The sequence below is a fragment of the Mastigoproctus giganteus genome, chromosome 6 (genome assembly GCF_048544385.1).
Source record: "Mastigoproctus giganteus isolate SK-2022 chromosome 6, ASM4854438v1, whole genome shotgun sequence".
NCBI classification, from domain to species: domain Eukaryota; kingdom Metazoa; phylum Arthropoda; class Arachnida; order Uropygi; family Thelyphonidae; genus Mastigoproctus; species Mastigoproctus giganteus.
In genome coordinates, this window is record NC_143580.1 from 29175265 (window position 1) to 29193933 (window position 18669).

The window sequence follows — 18669 nt, forward strand, 5'->3', positions numbered from 1 at the left end:
ATCTGCTGCTTTCCCATACTTTACATTCTCCATGACCTTTTCTACCTCATTAATAAGCTTTCTTTCTTGTGCCATTTACCACTACTAATACTAAAATGCTGATAGGCATCCTCACTTGTCATTGGATGACACAAACACACAATGAAACAAATTTAAATTTTAAAATTAGTTGCAGGGATGAGCTAACAAAGTGTTTTTTTTTTTTTTTTTTACTGATTCTGTATAACCTTATTTACTTATATCAAAGTGGCAAACTTATATCAATCATAAGTTTGCCACTACTAATATCAATAACACAAAAAAGTATCCCGCAAAAAAATTATGCCAATATCATCTTTTCTTCTTATTTAGTCATGTTTCTGGCTCCTTTTTAGCAAATCAAAGAATGTACTCCATATTTCTGAAATATTCCTCTTTTCTGTTTTAAGAAACTCTCCACACCTTATAAACCTTTGTAATAAAAATATGTAAATTCATTAAAAATTGTTGCAACTGTTATGTTGCAAATCAACACAAAAGGGAATAAAATTTCTTAATGCTATAAGATGAGGAATCATAAGCCAGAAGCTGTGTTTTTTTTTTTTTTTTTCTTTTTAACTCTGGAAAAAGAAAAGACATTTAAATGAGGATCCCTAACCTAAATTAAATGGAGATCCCTAAATGAGGGATCTCCATTTAATTTTTTTTTTTTTTTTTTTTTGCATCCTTGAGTTCAGAACACAACATTGTGTGTGTTTTATTCTGAACTCAGGTTTTGCATTATGCCTATTCCAGAGTTTGTTTCTTTAATGTTAGTTCCTTTGCACAATGAAATAATATTTGTGTCTTTTATCTCAAATCTGTATAATTCAATTTGTACTATTAATATTTTTTGCTGCTTTTTTTTTTTTTTTTGAAAGAGGGGATAGCTAGGGGGAAGGAGGGGTCTGCAAGACAGATCAAGAAAGTGAGAACATCAGGATAGATGCACAAAAAAAAAAAAAAGTGGGGGAACCTTAAAAGGAACATTACAAAAATATTTGTAATAGGTACAAGTTTTCTCACAGTACATTTACTCAGCTATTCTGTAATAGCCCTTAATATTTTCATTAAATTCACATTAATCTGATTTTTTAATTTAAAGTCCTTACCTGCAGCTTTTTCAGCTGCCTTAAAGCATCTTCTTTAACCTTACTGGCCATCTCTAACTGTTGTTCTAAGTCTCTGAAATCACCTTCTAATTTCTTACGAGCACTAATAGCAGCCGCTCGTTGTTTTCTTTCATCTTCTAGCTCAGACTCTAAATCACGCACCTATAATGAGAACAGTCTTAATTATCAGCATAATGATCCATACATATATATTCGTGTAATGTCTATTTTTCAATAATAAACTTAATTGTACATAATATCAGGATTTGGATATTTCTCACCAAAACATTCCTGAAAGAGGTAAGAAGCACTAAATTAAAAACCATTTTAAACTGCATTTGTTGTTATTTAATTTAAATCCTAGATGAAATTACTGATATATGATTGGGGGGAACAACTTTTTTTTGCTAGTACTTTTACAATATTATGAATAAATTACTTTTTATCCTTATAAAGCTCACTGAATGAAAATTTTTCTACTAATGTATGTCAACATATAAAATGTAAGCTTTTTGTAAAACAGCTATTAACAGCATGACTGCAACTTACCTGTTTCAATAATGCTCTCCTCTTTTCTTCAGCTTGTTCATCTTTGGCTTGTAGATCCCTTTCAAACTGTGACTTCATGGCTTGCATATTTACCTCAAGCCTTAGTTTTGCATCTTCAGTCAGCTGGAGTTCATCTTCTAATTCTTCAATTTGTGTTTTTTGTTCAGCTAACTGACTTTCTAAAGCTCGTTTGGCTTTTTCTAGCTCATGAACCTATGACAAAAGAGAAACAGGAATGTTTTCCTTCATAATCATTATATGTGTTGGCCAAGGCCTTATACAGATATCTAAGCACACGTTTGAATGATTTTGTTGATATAAAAAAAAAAAAAAAAAGCAGCATTAACAAGGGTATTCTTATATAAACAATAAAGAACAAAATTAACCAATACAACTTTTCAAATATTATTAAATATACCTTTTATACAAAGCCACTACAAGGACACATAATAAACTTGTTTGATTAATTTGTTTCCAACACTCGTTACTGTGGAAAATGCTTTGCCATTAACAACCAAAAACATAAGATAAGCTTTAATATACAGGGTCATCGAAAAGGGTGTCCGTGATTTCATGATATAACAATGCAAATATTTAAATCAATCAATTGATTTATTTGTTAATATCTAAAGGAATATCTCAAGTTTTACTTCATACCTCAGTATTGTTCAATTTCTTAATGCTAAAATAATTACTATATGTAGTTCTTATTGTTTGAAGCACTTCGATTTAACGCCAATATCAGTGGCAAACAAATAATATATATATATATATGCGAGGACACTGTCCAGCAAATATCAGTGACCGTTCAGTGGCACAGAAAAACATGCAGTAATTACTAGTTTTTCTTTAATGAAGCAACGAATTTAATTTTTTCCCCTACTTTTATTGGGATCCAACTCCATTAAATTTCAATATGAGCACCGTTCATTGCTCGGCAAACATCCAAGTGGTACTAGATCTCTGTCCATGTGCACTCAATCATTTCCGGCATAACGGTTGCTATTGCAGCTGTGGTCGTCTCTCTTAAATAGTGCAGATCGTGAATCTAATCTGCATAGATGATGTTCCATAGGTAGCCCCACAAAAAAGTCTAATGGTGTCAGGTCAGGACTTCTTGGTGGCCATCTTACTGACACTGACTGAGGTGGTGCACGTACAAGTCATTCTACGCACACTCACAGCGCAGCCAAGGTCATTGTTGAGGTGTCAAATAAAACTTAGTGAGTTACCACACTGTTTGCTGCTGCGATATCACAGCAATCGATCAAATATTCCGAAGATAAAAGGGAAATCGCAGACACCTTTTTCGATGACCCTGTCTATAAATATATGACACTATAATTTGATTTATTTTTACTTTTCTGGTATTTTATGTTCAATGTACAGGTATCTATTAATATACCCAAGTACAAGATGCAAAAATTATCATCATTATAATAAGTGTATTCTGAGGAACATTCCAAGTTAACCTATGTGATAGGAATTCTTATAACTAAAAGTTGTGTAGAAAGTTAGAAAAGAAAACTGCCAGCAACAAAGAGCCTGCACACAACTTTATTTACTTTATTAATATTAAAGTCACATTTTATGGGAATTCACAGATTCCCATAAAATATGATTTCATTTTTCTTGATCATTTTAAGGTTAATTGTAAAAGGTAGTTAATCGTGGAAGACTTTTTCCTAGATATAAAAAAAAAGTGTCGTGAATAATGAAGCTAGTTTTATTTATTGATTAAAAAGCCTACAAATAAAATGAATATTTAATCTTAATTTTATTGTTAAAATAATATAACACTCATTAATAACAGTTACTACAAAGATATAGGATTAATTAATTATCTACAGTGGATTAATTTTGGGAGAATCACAGAATTATGAGAGTTGTGGAAATCTTCACTCAACAATTCAACATTCTAGTATAACTTATTATTATACAGTGTCCCAAAAGTCACTGCATATTTTGGTGAAACTGTTTTACATAAAACAGTTTATAAAACATAAGCATTTGTAATGTGATAGAGATGTTATGATTTTATTAATTTTTAATGTTTTCTTTTCAGACCCATAATTCATGATGAATGTTCAAGAGTGAATGCTTGTTGTAACATCCCGCATCAACGGAATGAAGTTTTGTTAAATTAGGGACAAATTTTCAAAGAGATTTCATAGTGTGTCCGTTAAGCTGTTATTTTGTGATTGACTAGTTCTGCATACATTGCAGCTTGACGTGAAAAATCTCCTTCATGTAGAAGATTTTTCATCATGCAATGGTTGGATGTGGTAGGGCTTTTTCATCAGTGTCGAATGCAAAATTCTATAAACTGATTGATGTCTTGGGTATGTTCAGTCTGATCCCTCCCTAACTGATAATTTTGGGTCCTCTTCGAACATTTCTTGAATTGATTTAATGCTTTCACGCGCTGTCCTAGAGCAGCCACATCTCTCCTTGTCACACACAAGACAGTTCTTTTAAACTTATTCACCAGTGCACGAATCACACTGTCTGTGGAACCGGGACCACGAAATCATCTTGAAAATCTTTCCCTTTCCCTAATTTCACAAAACTTCATTTCTTTGATGTAGGATGTTACAACAAAAATTCGCTCTTGAACATTTGTCATGAATTATGGGTCTCAAAAGAAAACATTAAAAAATTAATAAAAATTATAACATCTCTAACACAATACAAATACTCATGTCATGTTTTATGTGAAAAAGAATAAATATACTTGTCATAATTAAATTTATTTTAAAATCACACTGTTTCACCAAAATACACAGTGACTTTTGGGACACCCTGTATTTAACACATGTGCACATACACCCTGAATATGATTGCATATCATTTTATAAGCATATATAATATGCTTATAAAATGATAGCATATATAATAATATATAATAATATAACACAAAGTACTTCCATGGAAAAAAACAAGTCAGTCTGATCCACAATGTAACCGAGTCTTAATTTACTATTTTTTTAAAGAGAAAATAACCTTGAGAGACAGATTTTGCCTTGCACAAAAATTTCCAGAAATGCATTGTCCATGCAACTTGAGAGATATCTGTATAGAAAAATATTGCTAATACAATAAACTGTATATATTCTTCTTGGGATTTTTATGCACATTGTCTACATAATCAGTACAAAAAAAATGAGAAAAACAGGATTAGATTCAATGAATGATTGAGTACCAGGCCTACAGTGGGTGAGTTATGGTCTCAAAGTTCTTAGAAAACCATTAATAATGTTGCAGAAGATAAAAATATCATTGATAATTGATATGCCATATGGAAATATGGCAAACTCAACAAACTGGAATATGAACAAGCAGTGAGAAACAAAAAAGCATATGGATTTCTGAGCCTCTCATATTCAAAAAAAAAATTAAAACAAAGAGAATCTATCCATCTGAATACTGCTCACAGTTTTAATCAGATTTTAATCAGATGGATTTAAAAGCAGAGGCTGTGCCAAAGGCAAACACAGAGTAAGGAGATATGCATTTGGAAAAGAGATATCTAAATACTGAGTCATGTTGCCTGGAACATCTACACACCCAATGCTACCTATAATTATTCTTTGGCAGCGTTAGATGTGATGTAGATGTACATTCCTAGACCTCATGTATCATTATACAAGAGGTCTGGGAAAGCAATTTTTGGTGCCCATATCACAAAGAGAACATTATTCAAACAGGAATTTCACGGTTGAATCACCATTCCCAAACCATTCATTACAAAATGTTGTAATGAAATGAAAAGTGATGGGTGCAATGGTTCATGTGTCAGAAGAGCATGACAGAGCCACCACAGCAAAATAACTCTTTTTTACCTAAATGAGGATGTGTTTTTTTTTTTTTAAGGAGCATTTTTTTTTTTTTAAGGAGCAACGAAAATCTGTCTGTATATTTTTTCTTGAAAGAGAATGTCACAACGACATACGAAGAGGTTGCACCATCAGAGTTCAACAGCTTAGTTAACAAATATAACAAAATGCTCACCACCTATAAGGAAAGGTGACCACATCACTATGATCCAACTTAAACAAATTAAAGCCCACACATACAATATCCCAACCTTATTCGGCCAAGTAAAATTACACAAAACAGGATACCCAATACGTCCAATCGTGTCATATAAGGATTCAGGTTTTGCTTCCTTAGCCATGTTCATCTACCCAATTCTAAAACCACTCTGAGAACTCCTAACATATAACATAAAAAACTATGATGCTTTATTCATGAACCTCAAAGATCTCCATATCAAGGAGGATATGAAGTTATATTCACTGGATGTGACTTCACTATACACTAACATAAATGTACCTTATGCCTTAAACATAGTCTGGGCCTACTTAAACAATGACAACATAAAAATTAATAACACCAGACTCCCCAAAGACAGAATATCCAAACTAACAAAACTATTAGTAAATGCTAATTACATTCTCTTTCAAGAAAAAATATATAGACAGATTTTCGGCCTCCCATTGGGCCTAAACATCAGTGGACTCATTGCTGAACTAAACTTAGACAAATTAGAAAAGATCCATCTTGATCCATTTATACCAAAGATCACATATTACAGAAGATATCTGGATGACATCCTAATTATCACAAATCATTTGACCATAAACAATATTCTACAGGTTTTTAATAACATCCATCAAAGATTAAAATTTGAATTAGAAATTGAAGCAGAAACCCACTCCATAAATTTCCTTAATTTTACCATACACAGATTAGACCAAAAACTAAATTTCAGCATATATAGAAAACCCACTAATAAGGGGATGCTTTTGCATTTCCACGGTTATCATCCCCAACCATACAAAAAATCAGTCATGCTGAACCAATTTCTTAACGCCTTTAAATATTCTTCCACTCAGATTTCTCTAACCACTGAAATAAATGAATTAACCAAAAGATTCTCAAATAGGGGTTACCCACTAACTATGTAAACAAAGTTAAAACAATAGCCCGTGATAAAATAAATAACAACCTCGCAACAAACATTGCACAGAAATATGACAAGACCAAAATACATTTCATCACCATTCCATATGTCAAATACTGGTACAAACTTAACCAAATATGCAAGGGAACCGACATGAAAATCATAGCAAAACCCATGAACAAATTATACACATTCTTCAGAAATCGACCTTCAAACACCACATTCCAATCACAGCATGACCTAGTATACAGCACCCCATGCAAAAATTGAGACACTGTTTATATAGGATCTACCATGGGAGTGGCACAGCTTCGAGCAAAACAACACGAAGCTTCTGTGCGGGCGGGTCATTCAAATGCATTGGAACTTTCGTTCCACGCAATAAATAAACGACATTCATTCAGCTTTAATGAAACAAAAATTATAAATATTCAACACAACTACCAAACTACTTATTGCGGAAACCTTAGAGATGAAACTACATGAAACTTCAATCAATGTCCGTAGACCATTCCTATTGTCCGACGATTGGTCACTTATACGCATGCGTGAAGAACAAACACTACAACATAAGACAAAAGTTTCGGATTAATTGCGAGTTGCTCTATTCCTGTGAACTTGACGCCCCGAAAAGTTCTAGTCTGACTTAAGGAATGTAGAGAATAATCCCCCCCATTCAATTTTTTTTAGACCCCTAAATTTAACGCTGAAGTCCAGCTACAGGACCAAAATAAATAATCGGTCCATATTTATTAAGCAGTTTAGACCTTCAAAAAATCTAATTTTATGCCAATCCACGTAATGGTTTCCTTGCTGCCAGAGGTATGGTGTTTGAAGACAGAAGTCTTGAGTGCTCATTGTTGAGACTGCACGGTCTGAACACTACAGTTCTGACAGTGGGGAAGATGTTCCACATGTTTTGCAGAATTGATATCGCCTTCCCCATGAATTATTAGCGAGTTGGACTAGGAGAGTTGGAAAAGAAGCTTCCTATATCTAAAATAAAGGTAATCCCCTGTTGATTCATAATATAATAGCATATAGGAATTATATCAAATTCATTTATTAGCAATCCTGCAGGTAGGACCTAACTGTTCATGTGGCATAACATGTTGTGTATACATAAATAGCTTACTTTCTTTCACCAAAGAAGAGTTGTTATAATAAATATCCAGAAAAGGTATGGCTGTTCTGATTTAACTTAAATATAATTTTACCAACATTACAAATTAAATCCTGATTTGAAGCTAGAACACAGTGACATGTCCATTATACTTAGATTTATAATTGCATTATAAAGGTCAAATCAGAAAATAAACATACAAGCCATTTTGGCAAATGTAATGAAACGCTACAAAAACTGTCAGCAATTTTCCCACTAACACATTTTCCAGTGCTCAGTAAATGGAAGACGAGTGTGTTCTTCATTTATTCCAAAACCTGAAATAGCAAAATCTAAACTGATGTAAAAAGAGAATGTGGGCACTTGGTCAACTACGTAAATTTCCATAATACAACAAAAAGGAATTGATCACATGATAATGAGCAGTCCTGCAATGAGCATGAGCATTTTAACATCAGCAATGAGAAAATTGCTCACACATACAAAATCTAAACATATTTAACTAATCGGCCATTTCACAATTTATAACTTAAGATAAATTAAATGTTTGATTAAATTTTACACTTCAAAATTATTGCCAGTGGCCAATAACCAACTGCTAATCAGGAATGGTCATGTGGCCATTTGAAGATATACACTAAATGAAGAATATCTCCATAATACTAGGCGATTACTTCAAAATCTCTAGCCACCTATTAGATCTTCTTAAGAAGCTCCTACAGTCCAGGACCCTGTGGATAAGAGATCCTAACCATCACTATTAAATTATCTGCTCCAGAGGGCTCTCCCAAGGGGGTGTTGTCTCTTCCACATCTTTAGAACCCTTCTTTGCAAATCATGCTAACTTTACACATATGCCGATGATTTAAAGTTCTTTTTGTTATAAAATTCCTCCAGTCTCTCCACAGTGATCTCCAACTGACAGTTACAAGAACTTGAAAATTACCTTTGTGCGATTGAGCTCTCCATAAACAAAGAAAAAACTGCTCAACTTACTATCACTAAAAAGAGAAATATAAATGATTTGAACATCATGATTGGGAACTCCTTAGTTAAAAAATGTCACACAGCATAATGATTTGGGCCTCACCTGGGACAAAGACCTTACGTTCTTGCTTCATTTTAATGCCACTCGGAAAAAGACATGCAGCTACATGGGCAGTGAAACAGGAGCTTTCCAACTTCCATAATCCACATCTTATCAACTATATTCTTCATCGCATAACCCCAATTCCATTGTATGCCTCAACTATATGGTCCTCTGCACCCCATCTTAACAAACCAGGTTCCTATCCATGGAATACTGGATTTTAAAATGATAAAAATAAGACTGCACACCTACCACCTACAATCTCAAAATTTGTCATGCTCTCTAATCTAAATATGTGCCTTGGAAGTATCACATCATCTCTAGGAACCTCATGATCTTTGTTCAGCTTCTATCCAGAAAATTAAACTCACCTGATATCTGGGATATCTTTGCCAGATCATCAAGACCATAATAGAAGTCATACCAGCACACTCCCATACAGATCTCAACTGTATAGCATGACCTCCCTGGATAATGTTTCCATTTAATTCCATCGAAATATTTAATAGATTATCCATTGACTTTCAGAAGCTGTGCAAGGGAAAAACCTACAGATCTTCCCTAGCAGATATGTATGCCCTTGTCAAGCTCTAGGTGATATAATTTCAGTGATGCTACATTATCCACATATTGTTGTATTTATGCATCTATGATTGTGTAAATATGTAATCGGATGCTGTTTTAGGCCATGTATTATATCATTTGAGTACTTTGTATATAAATTGTAAATAATATGGCAATATTTATTCAATATTATCATGCAACATGTGTTCTCTAGCTGGATAGCTGTAAAGGGACATTTATTTGGAAATAAACTGATATTAATAATAATAAATATGGTTTATTTCAGTAATCTACATATTCACAGGTCTGCAGTATAAAATTAACACACTATTTCACAATATAATGTTAATTTTAATAATACTAGATTTTTAGCAGAGCATTTGACTGTCACTTGTGAGAGGTTACTGTATAAGCTGGAACATGTTGGGATTAAAGGCAAGATGAAGATCGAATGTGGGGGGGGGGGTCATGCAATTGGAGGATTATGATCAATAGTTTTTCTTCAGATCGGTATCTAATGTTACAAATATGCAAGCTTCCTTGTGTAATTAAGTTCCTCAAACAAGAACCACTGTACATCAATTCTTCTTTCATAATAGTGTCAGGTCGGGTCTCATACTGAAATAACAAAACTGATGCTGCAAAACATCTTTGCTTCATCTATTTCTTTTATTTTTAATGACATGGAAACCTGTCCCCAAAAACTTTCAAGTTTGAATATGATGCACTGCCAGTTGATAAAACTGGCAGTGCATCATTTATAAGAGCACTTTTGAATGGGAACTTGTGCACTACATAGTCACATGCAGCCATTAAGTACTTCCTCAATGAAGAAAAAACAGAATCTTCTTTTGTTTTAAACTCTCATGACCTTGCCAGTAGAAATGCCTATGACTAAATCATCCATTGGTTACTTGTGCTCCTCCTGGCCTGCTTCCTCTCTCTCTGATGGAGACTGAGCTCTTTATCTCAATGTTAAGCAACTCAAATCAGACTTCACCTCCATGAGATATTTTTATCTGAATTAATTTTTGTTTATGATTTTTATTTTTAATACTCATGATATGTTGCTTTATTTGTTTTCTTATTAATAATTATAAATCTCCAAGAGTTGGGGGGCTGCAAATTTATGGCATCTATCTATCTACACACACTTCAAAAAAAGACCCCCCCCCCCGCCAAACAGGAGCAATTTTCATACGCAAAACAGCTCTGATGGAAATCAGTGTCATGGCCTGATACAATATCCCATATATAGAATGGTGGGGGTGTGTGTGTGTGTGTGTGGTGTAAATAATGATAAAATTAGAAGTAATTAATAAAAAATACCAAAAGATGGAGAAGTAAATTACACAAGGTGCCAAGCCTAATAGAGGGAAAGAGCAGATAATGAGAAATTAAAAGAAAAAGAATGTTAAGAACCTAAAAAAAAAAAAAAAAAAAAAAAAAAAACCATTATATAGAATTAAAGGCTGAATTAACAAGCCAATCATATGTACATGAGCTGAAAGGGAAAGAAGAAATTAATCAATGTTAAATAATAGTGAGCATCAAAATGAGGGTGATAGGAAAGGTAAATAGGAAAAAAACCCCTTTTGATGCAAACTAAATAAAATTGATACATAAGATCAGGTAATTCATCAGGGGACTACACCTGATCATGTACCAAAACACTGCATTTCTATGAAACTTATGTTGATGGAGGAAAGATTAAAATATAATAACAAAAAAAAAAAAAAAAGGGGGGGGGGGGGGAGATAAAACCTCCAACAACATAAGGTAGCCCCAACGCAGTGTATGTAATTAAATTAAATTAAATTAAAATAAAATTAAAACAAATTAAAATGTAAAAGCCCTTATTTTCATGTACATGGCTTAAAAGTATAAAATGTAATGTAAATTCTGAATCATCTAAAGGACGAAAAGTTTTGAAAAGTGTTTTGAAAAAGACGAAAAGGCGATTTTATGTATTTTAAGAGTAACAGGCAGTGGTATAGAAATGGGAAATAATGCAGGGTAAGGGAGGGAAAAGGGTAATAAAAATAAAGGAGGCAAAAATTGCAAGAATAAGAAAAGTAGGAATGTCCGAATCGCCCTCGTATTGCACTAATAGTTCCAATTTTATTTTATTTTAATTTCATACACTGCGTTGGGGCTACCTTACTTATGTTGTTGGAGGTTTTATCTCCCCCCCCCTTTGTTATATTACCTGATCTATGTACCAATTTTATTTAGTTTGCATCAAAAGTCCCCCCCCCCCCATTTACCTTTCCTACCACCCTCATTTTGATGCTCACTTATTTAACATTGATTAATTTCTTCTTTCCCTTTCAGCTCATGTACATATGATTGGCTTGTTAATTCTATATAATTTTTTTTTTTTTTTTTTTTTAACATTCTTTTTCTTTAAATTTCTCATTCTCTTCTCTTTCAGGCTCGGCACCTTGTGTTATTTACTTCTCCATTTTTGTATTTTTTTTTATTAATTACTTCTAATTTGATCATCATATCTTTTTGTATCCTGTCTTTGCAACTTTACGCATTCAGGTGCAATTCCTGTTTCGTTTTCTGTCTCTCTTTCTTGCTTTTCTCTTTTTCTATTTCCTACTCATATATACACACACACACAGTCTCTCTCTCTCTCTCTCTCTCAAAAATACACTGCATAACTTCAGGAACGAGTTCCTCATATGTAGACAAAAATATTTTATATCAACATAGTTCCAGAAATGCTTGGTTCCCGAGTTATTAACCGGAATGTCTTATCTCCCACAGGTGATTTCCTTCATCACAAGGTACTGACAGAATCTGGTTGTTTTCTATTCCGACCATGTACTCAAATCAGGAGCAAGCGGATATGCACTTTATGTATGGTTTGGCAGATGGCAATGCTCTGGAGGCTCGTCATTTGTACCACGAAAGGTTCCAGAACAAAGATGTCCAGACAGGAAAACATTTGAAGGTATCCATCGCCACCTTTGTGAACATGAGACCTTTACATCTCGTGCTGCCGACAGAGGACGACTCCTGAAGTAGAGGAGATTTTGGATGTTTTGCATGCCACTCCTGGAATCAGCACATGCAGAAAAGCAATGCAACTGGCTGTTCAACGTTTGACTATTTGGAGTGTTGCGAGAACATCAACTGTATCCTTACCATCTGCAATAGGTACAGGCCTTGTGACCAGCAGATTACCCTGTGCGAGTAATGTTCTGCCAGTGGTTCTTGCAGCAGTGTGGTACAACTCCTCACTTTCCTGCCTTAGTGATATTCAGAGATGAAGCACAGTTCACACGAGACAGAATCCAAAACTTTCACAATCAGCATGTATGGGCTGAGGAAAACCCACATGCAATTCTTCCATCACATCAACAGCGGTTTAGCCTCAACATCTGGGCAGATGTTTTTGGTGATAAGTTATTTGGGCCCCATGTACTTCCAAATAAACTCACAGGGCAGGTGTACAGAAACTTTCTGGAAAACATCATGCCTGACTTCTTGGATGACACGCCACTGATCATTCGTCAACAAGTACACTTCATGCACGATGCCACTCCCGCACATTTCAGCCACCTATCCCGAAATTACCTGAATCGAAGGTTTCCTGGTCGGTGGATAGGTAGAGGTGGACCAACTGCCTGGCCTCCACACTCATCTGATTTAAACCTACTAGATTTCTTCTTGTGACTCCATTTAAAGTCATTGGTGTATTCGACTCCGGTAGCTGATGTGGAAACTCTCCGCAATCGAATTGTGGCAGGTTATGAGACAATATGCGAGTCCATGAGACGATGTGAGGCCTGTATTCAGGCAGAAGGTGGACATTTTGAACAATTACTATAAGGTGATGTGAACAGTTAAGTGTCATAGACAGACCTTCAAAACTTGGAAACCAAGCATTTCCTGAACTATGTTGATATAAAATATTTTTATTGTCTACATATGAGGACCTCATTCTGAAGTTATGCCGTGTAGTATAGAGACGCCCTATATATATATATATATATATATATATATATATATTTATTTATTTTTTTTTTTTTGTATATATAGGAAAAAAAAAATTAGCTCGTTATCCACTTATGCTGTTGGTTAAAATTTTACAGTATTAGACCTGATTTTCACATTTATTTATTTATTTATTTTTTATTAAAAACAGCATAATATCTTGCATGAAGGAACAAAAATTAAAAGTGTGGTTTCACTGACTGCCAATATCAAAAATAAAAATCCCTGTTATGCCACATAAAAATTGCTGCTGAACTCAAAATTGCATATCATTCGACAATGGGGAATATTTAAATGACCATTTGAAGAAACTAAGAAAAACAAAAGTAATTAAAACATTGTTTCAGTAACTTACATAATTGTGCAGGACAAAAATTTCTGGCAGTGCAAAATTACCATTGTATGGTAAGCACTGGTTAAAGTCATCATGTTTGTAAACAAATTTTGATTCTATTAAATGGCAATTCTAATAAGCAAAAATCAGAAGAATATTATCTGCAGGCTAGAAAAGTAAAAATAAAGATAGAAAGTACAAATTATACCAATTTAACAAAATTAAATGATACATAAAAATTGAATTATCACTAGTCTTCTTAGTGATAATTCAAATAAGATTTTTTAATATTGTATAACAGTATATTCACAATCATTTGCACCAGTTTCTTCTGGTGCAAGTGATTGTGAACACTCTCCTCAAGCTGGATATAGCTTCATGAGTTTGCCATTTTGTAAGTGGAATTCATTTGGATACATCTTCATTTTTTTTTCCCATTTTCCTCCTCCTGGCAAAATTGTCAGTAACAGACTGGACAATTTCTTCATCTGTTAAAGCTGTAGTAACTTGTAGATCACCATCTATGTCCACCCAATCATTAAACTCCCATTCACCCATGTTTTCAGGCTTTCCAACATAATCAATGTCTTGACTTAGTTAACCACTGTGAATAATTAATCCAGATTTTTTTTGAAACAATTGCTAATACAGGTTTTGGAAATTCATTCCAGGCACTCATTGTCGTATGAAGTACATCTAGAACAGTTAACTGCTCTGCTTTATATTCAATCTATAAAAGGTTTTTATTAATCCCTGATCGAGAGGGTGAATCAGTGACTGGCACATTTTTTTTTTTTTTTTTTTGTTACCCAACTGCAAATCCCATTTACAAAGATAATCTTCAAATAAAGAAGATGGCATTCCAAACACTGGCATTATTGGACATATTCAGCAGGTGGCTGTTTTACTCCTTTAAAATATCTAGGCAACTCTTGCCTATAACTCATCTTGATTTCTCATCATGTTGCATATTAAGAGTAATTCTGTCTTTGATCTTTCCTGCAGATGCAGAGGCATTTTTAAAATCATGCAATGGTTAAGGATAATCCTGTTTCATCTAAATATGTCTTCAAGATTACAAGTGTTTAACATGGTTTGCCAAAAAGTTTAACTAGTTGTTGGCTGCAGAGCATCAGAATCTTGTTTCACCTCCATGAAATTTTTTGTAAACACCATGTCTCTCCTTCCATGTTGTCAGCCATCTGTCTGTCGCCTTAAACTCTGTGTAGCGTTTCAGAAAAATCATTAGTTTTTTGAAGAAGAATGATATGACTGATTGGTACATTAAATGAACTGGCCTGTTTGAACCAAACAAACGGAGCTTCATCTACTGTTTGGCAATTCTCTTCATGTTTCCTATTTCTGATTTACTAATCATAAGTGTTTAATGCGTAACATGATTTTAATAATTTTGATAAATATGACTGAGATACTCCTGAATTTACTGCTTTTTCCCTTTAAACATTGCTTATGTTTAATTTGTTGTATGTTTCTATAAGTTGTAACTTACCTTTTACACTCAAATCCACTCTTCCTGTTCACTGAGATTTTTTTTTTTTTTTTTTTTTTTGGGTTGTAAATTTTAAAACAGCAAAAAAAGATAAGTGTCAATCAATAACAAAGAACATGGCATGCAAAAAATGCAAGTAGCTCAACGTGTGCAAGTGAGATACTAAATGGCAAACGGTTAGAAAGTATGGATATAGAATGAAAAGAAGATTCTAAAAACTTCTTTATGGTTTAGGTACATGATTAAAGATATCATGGAAGGGGAAACACATTTCACCATAAAAATGTAAAAACCCACAGAAATCCAGGTAATGGTATTGTCATAAATGCAATAAGATTGAATTTATAAAAGATTTTTCTAACAAAAAGCCCCAGAAACCTGAAACTACAAATTGTTTTATTCTTTTATGGTTGTTTATGTGATCAAATGCCATTCAAAACTGATTATAATCAAACATATGATTCTGATAAACAATGCAAGTGTAGCACATTTTAATGGTTTGGACTAGTGTATGGAAATTTGATTCCATAAAGTAGCTCATTCTAATAACCAGTGCCTACTGTATGTTGTAACAACAAATAAGATTATGCAACTCCCTGATTGCATGAGAGGTTGGAGTAATAACCAAACTGCACTCAGAACAGACCATTATGTTAACGGTAATTCAGATCAATCAGCCATAACAGGAAAGCAGTGTGCTGATTCTCTTTTTTCACCTTTGCCAATATTTTTTTCCATCATATTAAAGAATCAGATTATGCTCTAATATTATACCATATTTAATCATTTGATATGAGCAAAAGTAGATATGACACTTTAGTTGTCCTTTCCACACTGTTTTTGGCTAAAATATTATTAAAGTAAAAAAAAAGGCAAACTTACATTTTTATCTGCAGTGCCTTGACTATTTACTAATTCATCCAATTCAGCTTGTAACTGTTTTCGCATTCTTTCCAGTTCTTCAAGCTGGTCTTGTTTATCTTCCAAATCTCTATTTAATGAAAGTATACGAGTTTCTTTTTCCCTAGCTTCCCTTTCCGCATTGTCTCGTTCTTGTGCAATTCGCTCAGATACTGCTTTTTCTTCAGCTAACAACTGATCAAACTTCCGTTGTTTTTTTTCTAGTTCAGATACCTTTGAGCGTTGACTTTCTAGTTCCACATTGAGGTCCTCAACCTATTGAATGCAGAAAGTAAAAAATGGAAACAGTTATATCAGAAAAATAGGATGGCAAAAATATTTTTGTATTACTACTTTTAAAACTAACACAGGGTGAAAAGTAAATATCTAAGTTTTAAACTGTTTCTAGACTAGAACAGATACTGCAAGTTTTGTCACTGATTTCGAGATATAGTTCTTTACCAATTTTATTGATATTGGACAAAAGCTCTTGCAACACACACACACACTACTTTCTGCTAATTTTCTTAGAAACCTTATATTAACAAAGAGCAAAGATTCTATTTAAATTCGCCAAGGGTCTTTCTGAGGTTCCCTTACACTCTTCCAGTCAGAAATGTTAGACCACAAAAATTAAGCAAATTCAAGTGACACCATTCACATATCTAGTAAAATATATGGCTAATAGAAATGCATACCATTCTCAACAATAATACCTATAACACAGTATACCTAGAAAAACAGCTGCAACAATGACCAAAACCTCAAATGAAGAAAGCAGAAAGAAAGTTTCATCAGATCAAAGAATATCATGGAATGGATCAGAGGATCTATTTCTGAGAATCCCACATCTGCATTTTTGATTTCATGTAGCTGAAATCAAATGATTAAATTTTTTTTTAGTACTAACAAGTTATATGATGTCAATCCACTTTTAATAGCCCTGTCATACTGATCTTAATCAACTTTGCTCAAACAATTTTGCAGAGCAGACACAATATGAACACAATGATAACATGCCTGATTATGTTTTGGATTGAACCTGAAAGTCAATTTGACATGCCAGCTTTTGATGATTTTCAGTAAAGAATTGTACTTCTTTGAAACAAGAAATAGTTAATGCTATTTTGGCCTTTTCCAAATTATGAGAATTGGGAGAGACTTCCTCTGTATTTTACTTTAAACAAATAGGCTTTTATTTATGATGAGGATGAGAAGGATACACATCATAAAATTTTTTTTTTTATAAATATTAAAGAAAGAAAACTATATCAAATAATAATGTTGTATAATAGTAGAAAGCCACCATACTTCTTCCTTGTTTCCAAGTAACAGTGGCTAGTTTTGAAAGGTCATTCAATAAATTAAATTATAAAAAGACTACAAAAGAAATTCCATAGGGCAAACAAGATAAAACAGTTTAATTTACAAACAGTGGGACCTAAAGAAAATTCTACATGGGAAGCATTCAGAGAAATAATCATAGAAGCTACTAGGCTTTTACCAACTAAGAAATACTTGTCGAGGCTTAGACCTCAAATGGATGCCAGATGAACTAATGAGGCAGAGAAGAAAAATGCATGGTATGCATAACCCCAGGGGCTCACATCTGGTGAATATGGGCTTGGCACACCCAGGGTCTTGAGCTAGATATCATCATTCTTCTCTTTCTTGGCGATTCTCTCTCTCTCTCTCTCTCTCTCTCTCTCTCTCTCTCTCTCTCTCTCTCTCTCTCTCTCTCAGGAATTTTATTTTGGCTGGTGCAGCATAAGCCTCAGGCTTCCTTGCACCATATAATAATAATATAAATTATCAGGTGATACAGAAGCCTATGCTAGATATACACTAGTTTGAAATTAAGTCATGGAGGATGTTAGGCAAACTAAGACAAGATTATGAGAAATCTTTGGCAAAAGATATGAAGAAAAACAAAAAACATCTCTTTGCTTATGTAAACACTAGAAGAAAAAGGATGAAGTAAATTGGTCCACTTAATATCGATAACTCAACTGTTTCAATCCTGCTCACCCTGCTGACAAATTGAATAAGTATTTCACATCTACATTTGCACGTGAGGAATTCTTTAAATGATTTTTTGAAAACTGAAAGGAAAGTAGAGGATAAATTGAAGCTAAACATGAAAAAGGCACATGAGGCAGATGGGATCCATCCAATTATATTAAGAGAGGCAGCAAAGGAGGTAATCAAAAGCAAATGCTTAGCAATAACGAGTGCATCTTTGGATTCAGGAAGTCCCTGTGGACTGGAGATATGCAAATGTATGCCCAATCCACAAAGGGAGGATCAAATGGTTACATGAGTAATTATAGACCTGTTAGCTTAACTTCTGTTCCAGTTAAAATAATGGAGTCACTGGTTAAAGAAGAAATTCTGGACCATCCAGGCCAAACTGCAGTTATACTGTAGTTACAGCATGGATTTATTAAGGGATGATCTTGTCTGATCAATTTTACTGGATACTATGATGCACTTAC

The 18669-nt window shown here is 33.7% G+C and overlaps 1 protein-coding gene across 1 annotated transcript in view; it reads right to left on the reverse strand.

Annotated features, from left to right (window-relative positions):
• The window catches only part of zip (myosin heavy chain 10), a 380860-nt gene that overhangs the window by 25789 nt on the left and 336402 nt on the right, over nt 1-18669 (reverse strand). The window contains exons 31-33 of the mRNA XM_090375898.1: nt 16157-16450; nt 1680-1892; nt 1131-1292 (exon numbers count right to left, since the gene is read on the reverse strand). Coding sequence (XP_090232024.1) covers nt 1131-1292; nt 1680-1892; nt 16157-16450 — 669 coding nt within the window. The remainder of the gene's footprint in view (nt 1-1130; nt 1293-1679; nt 1893-16156; nt 16451-18669) is intronic.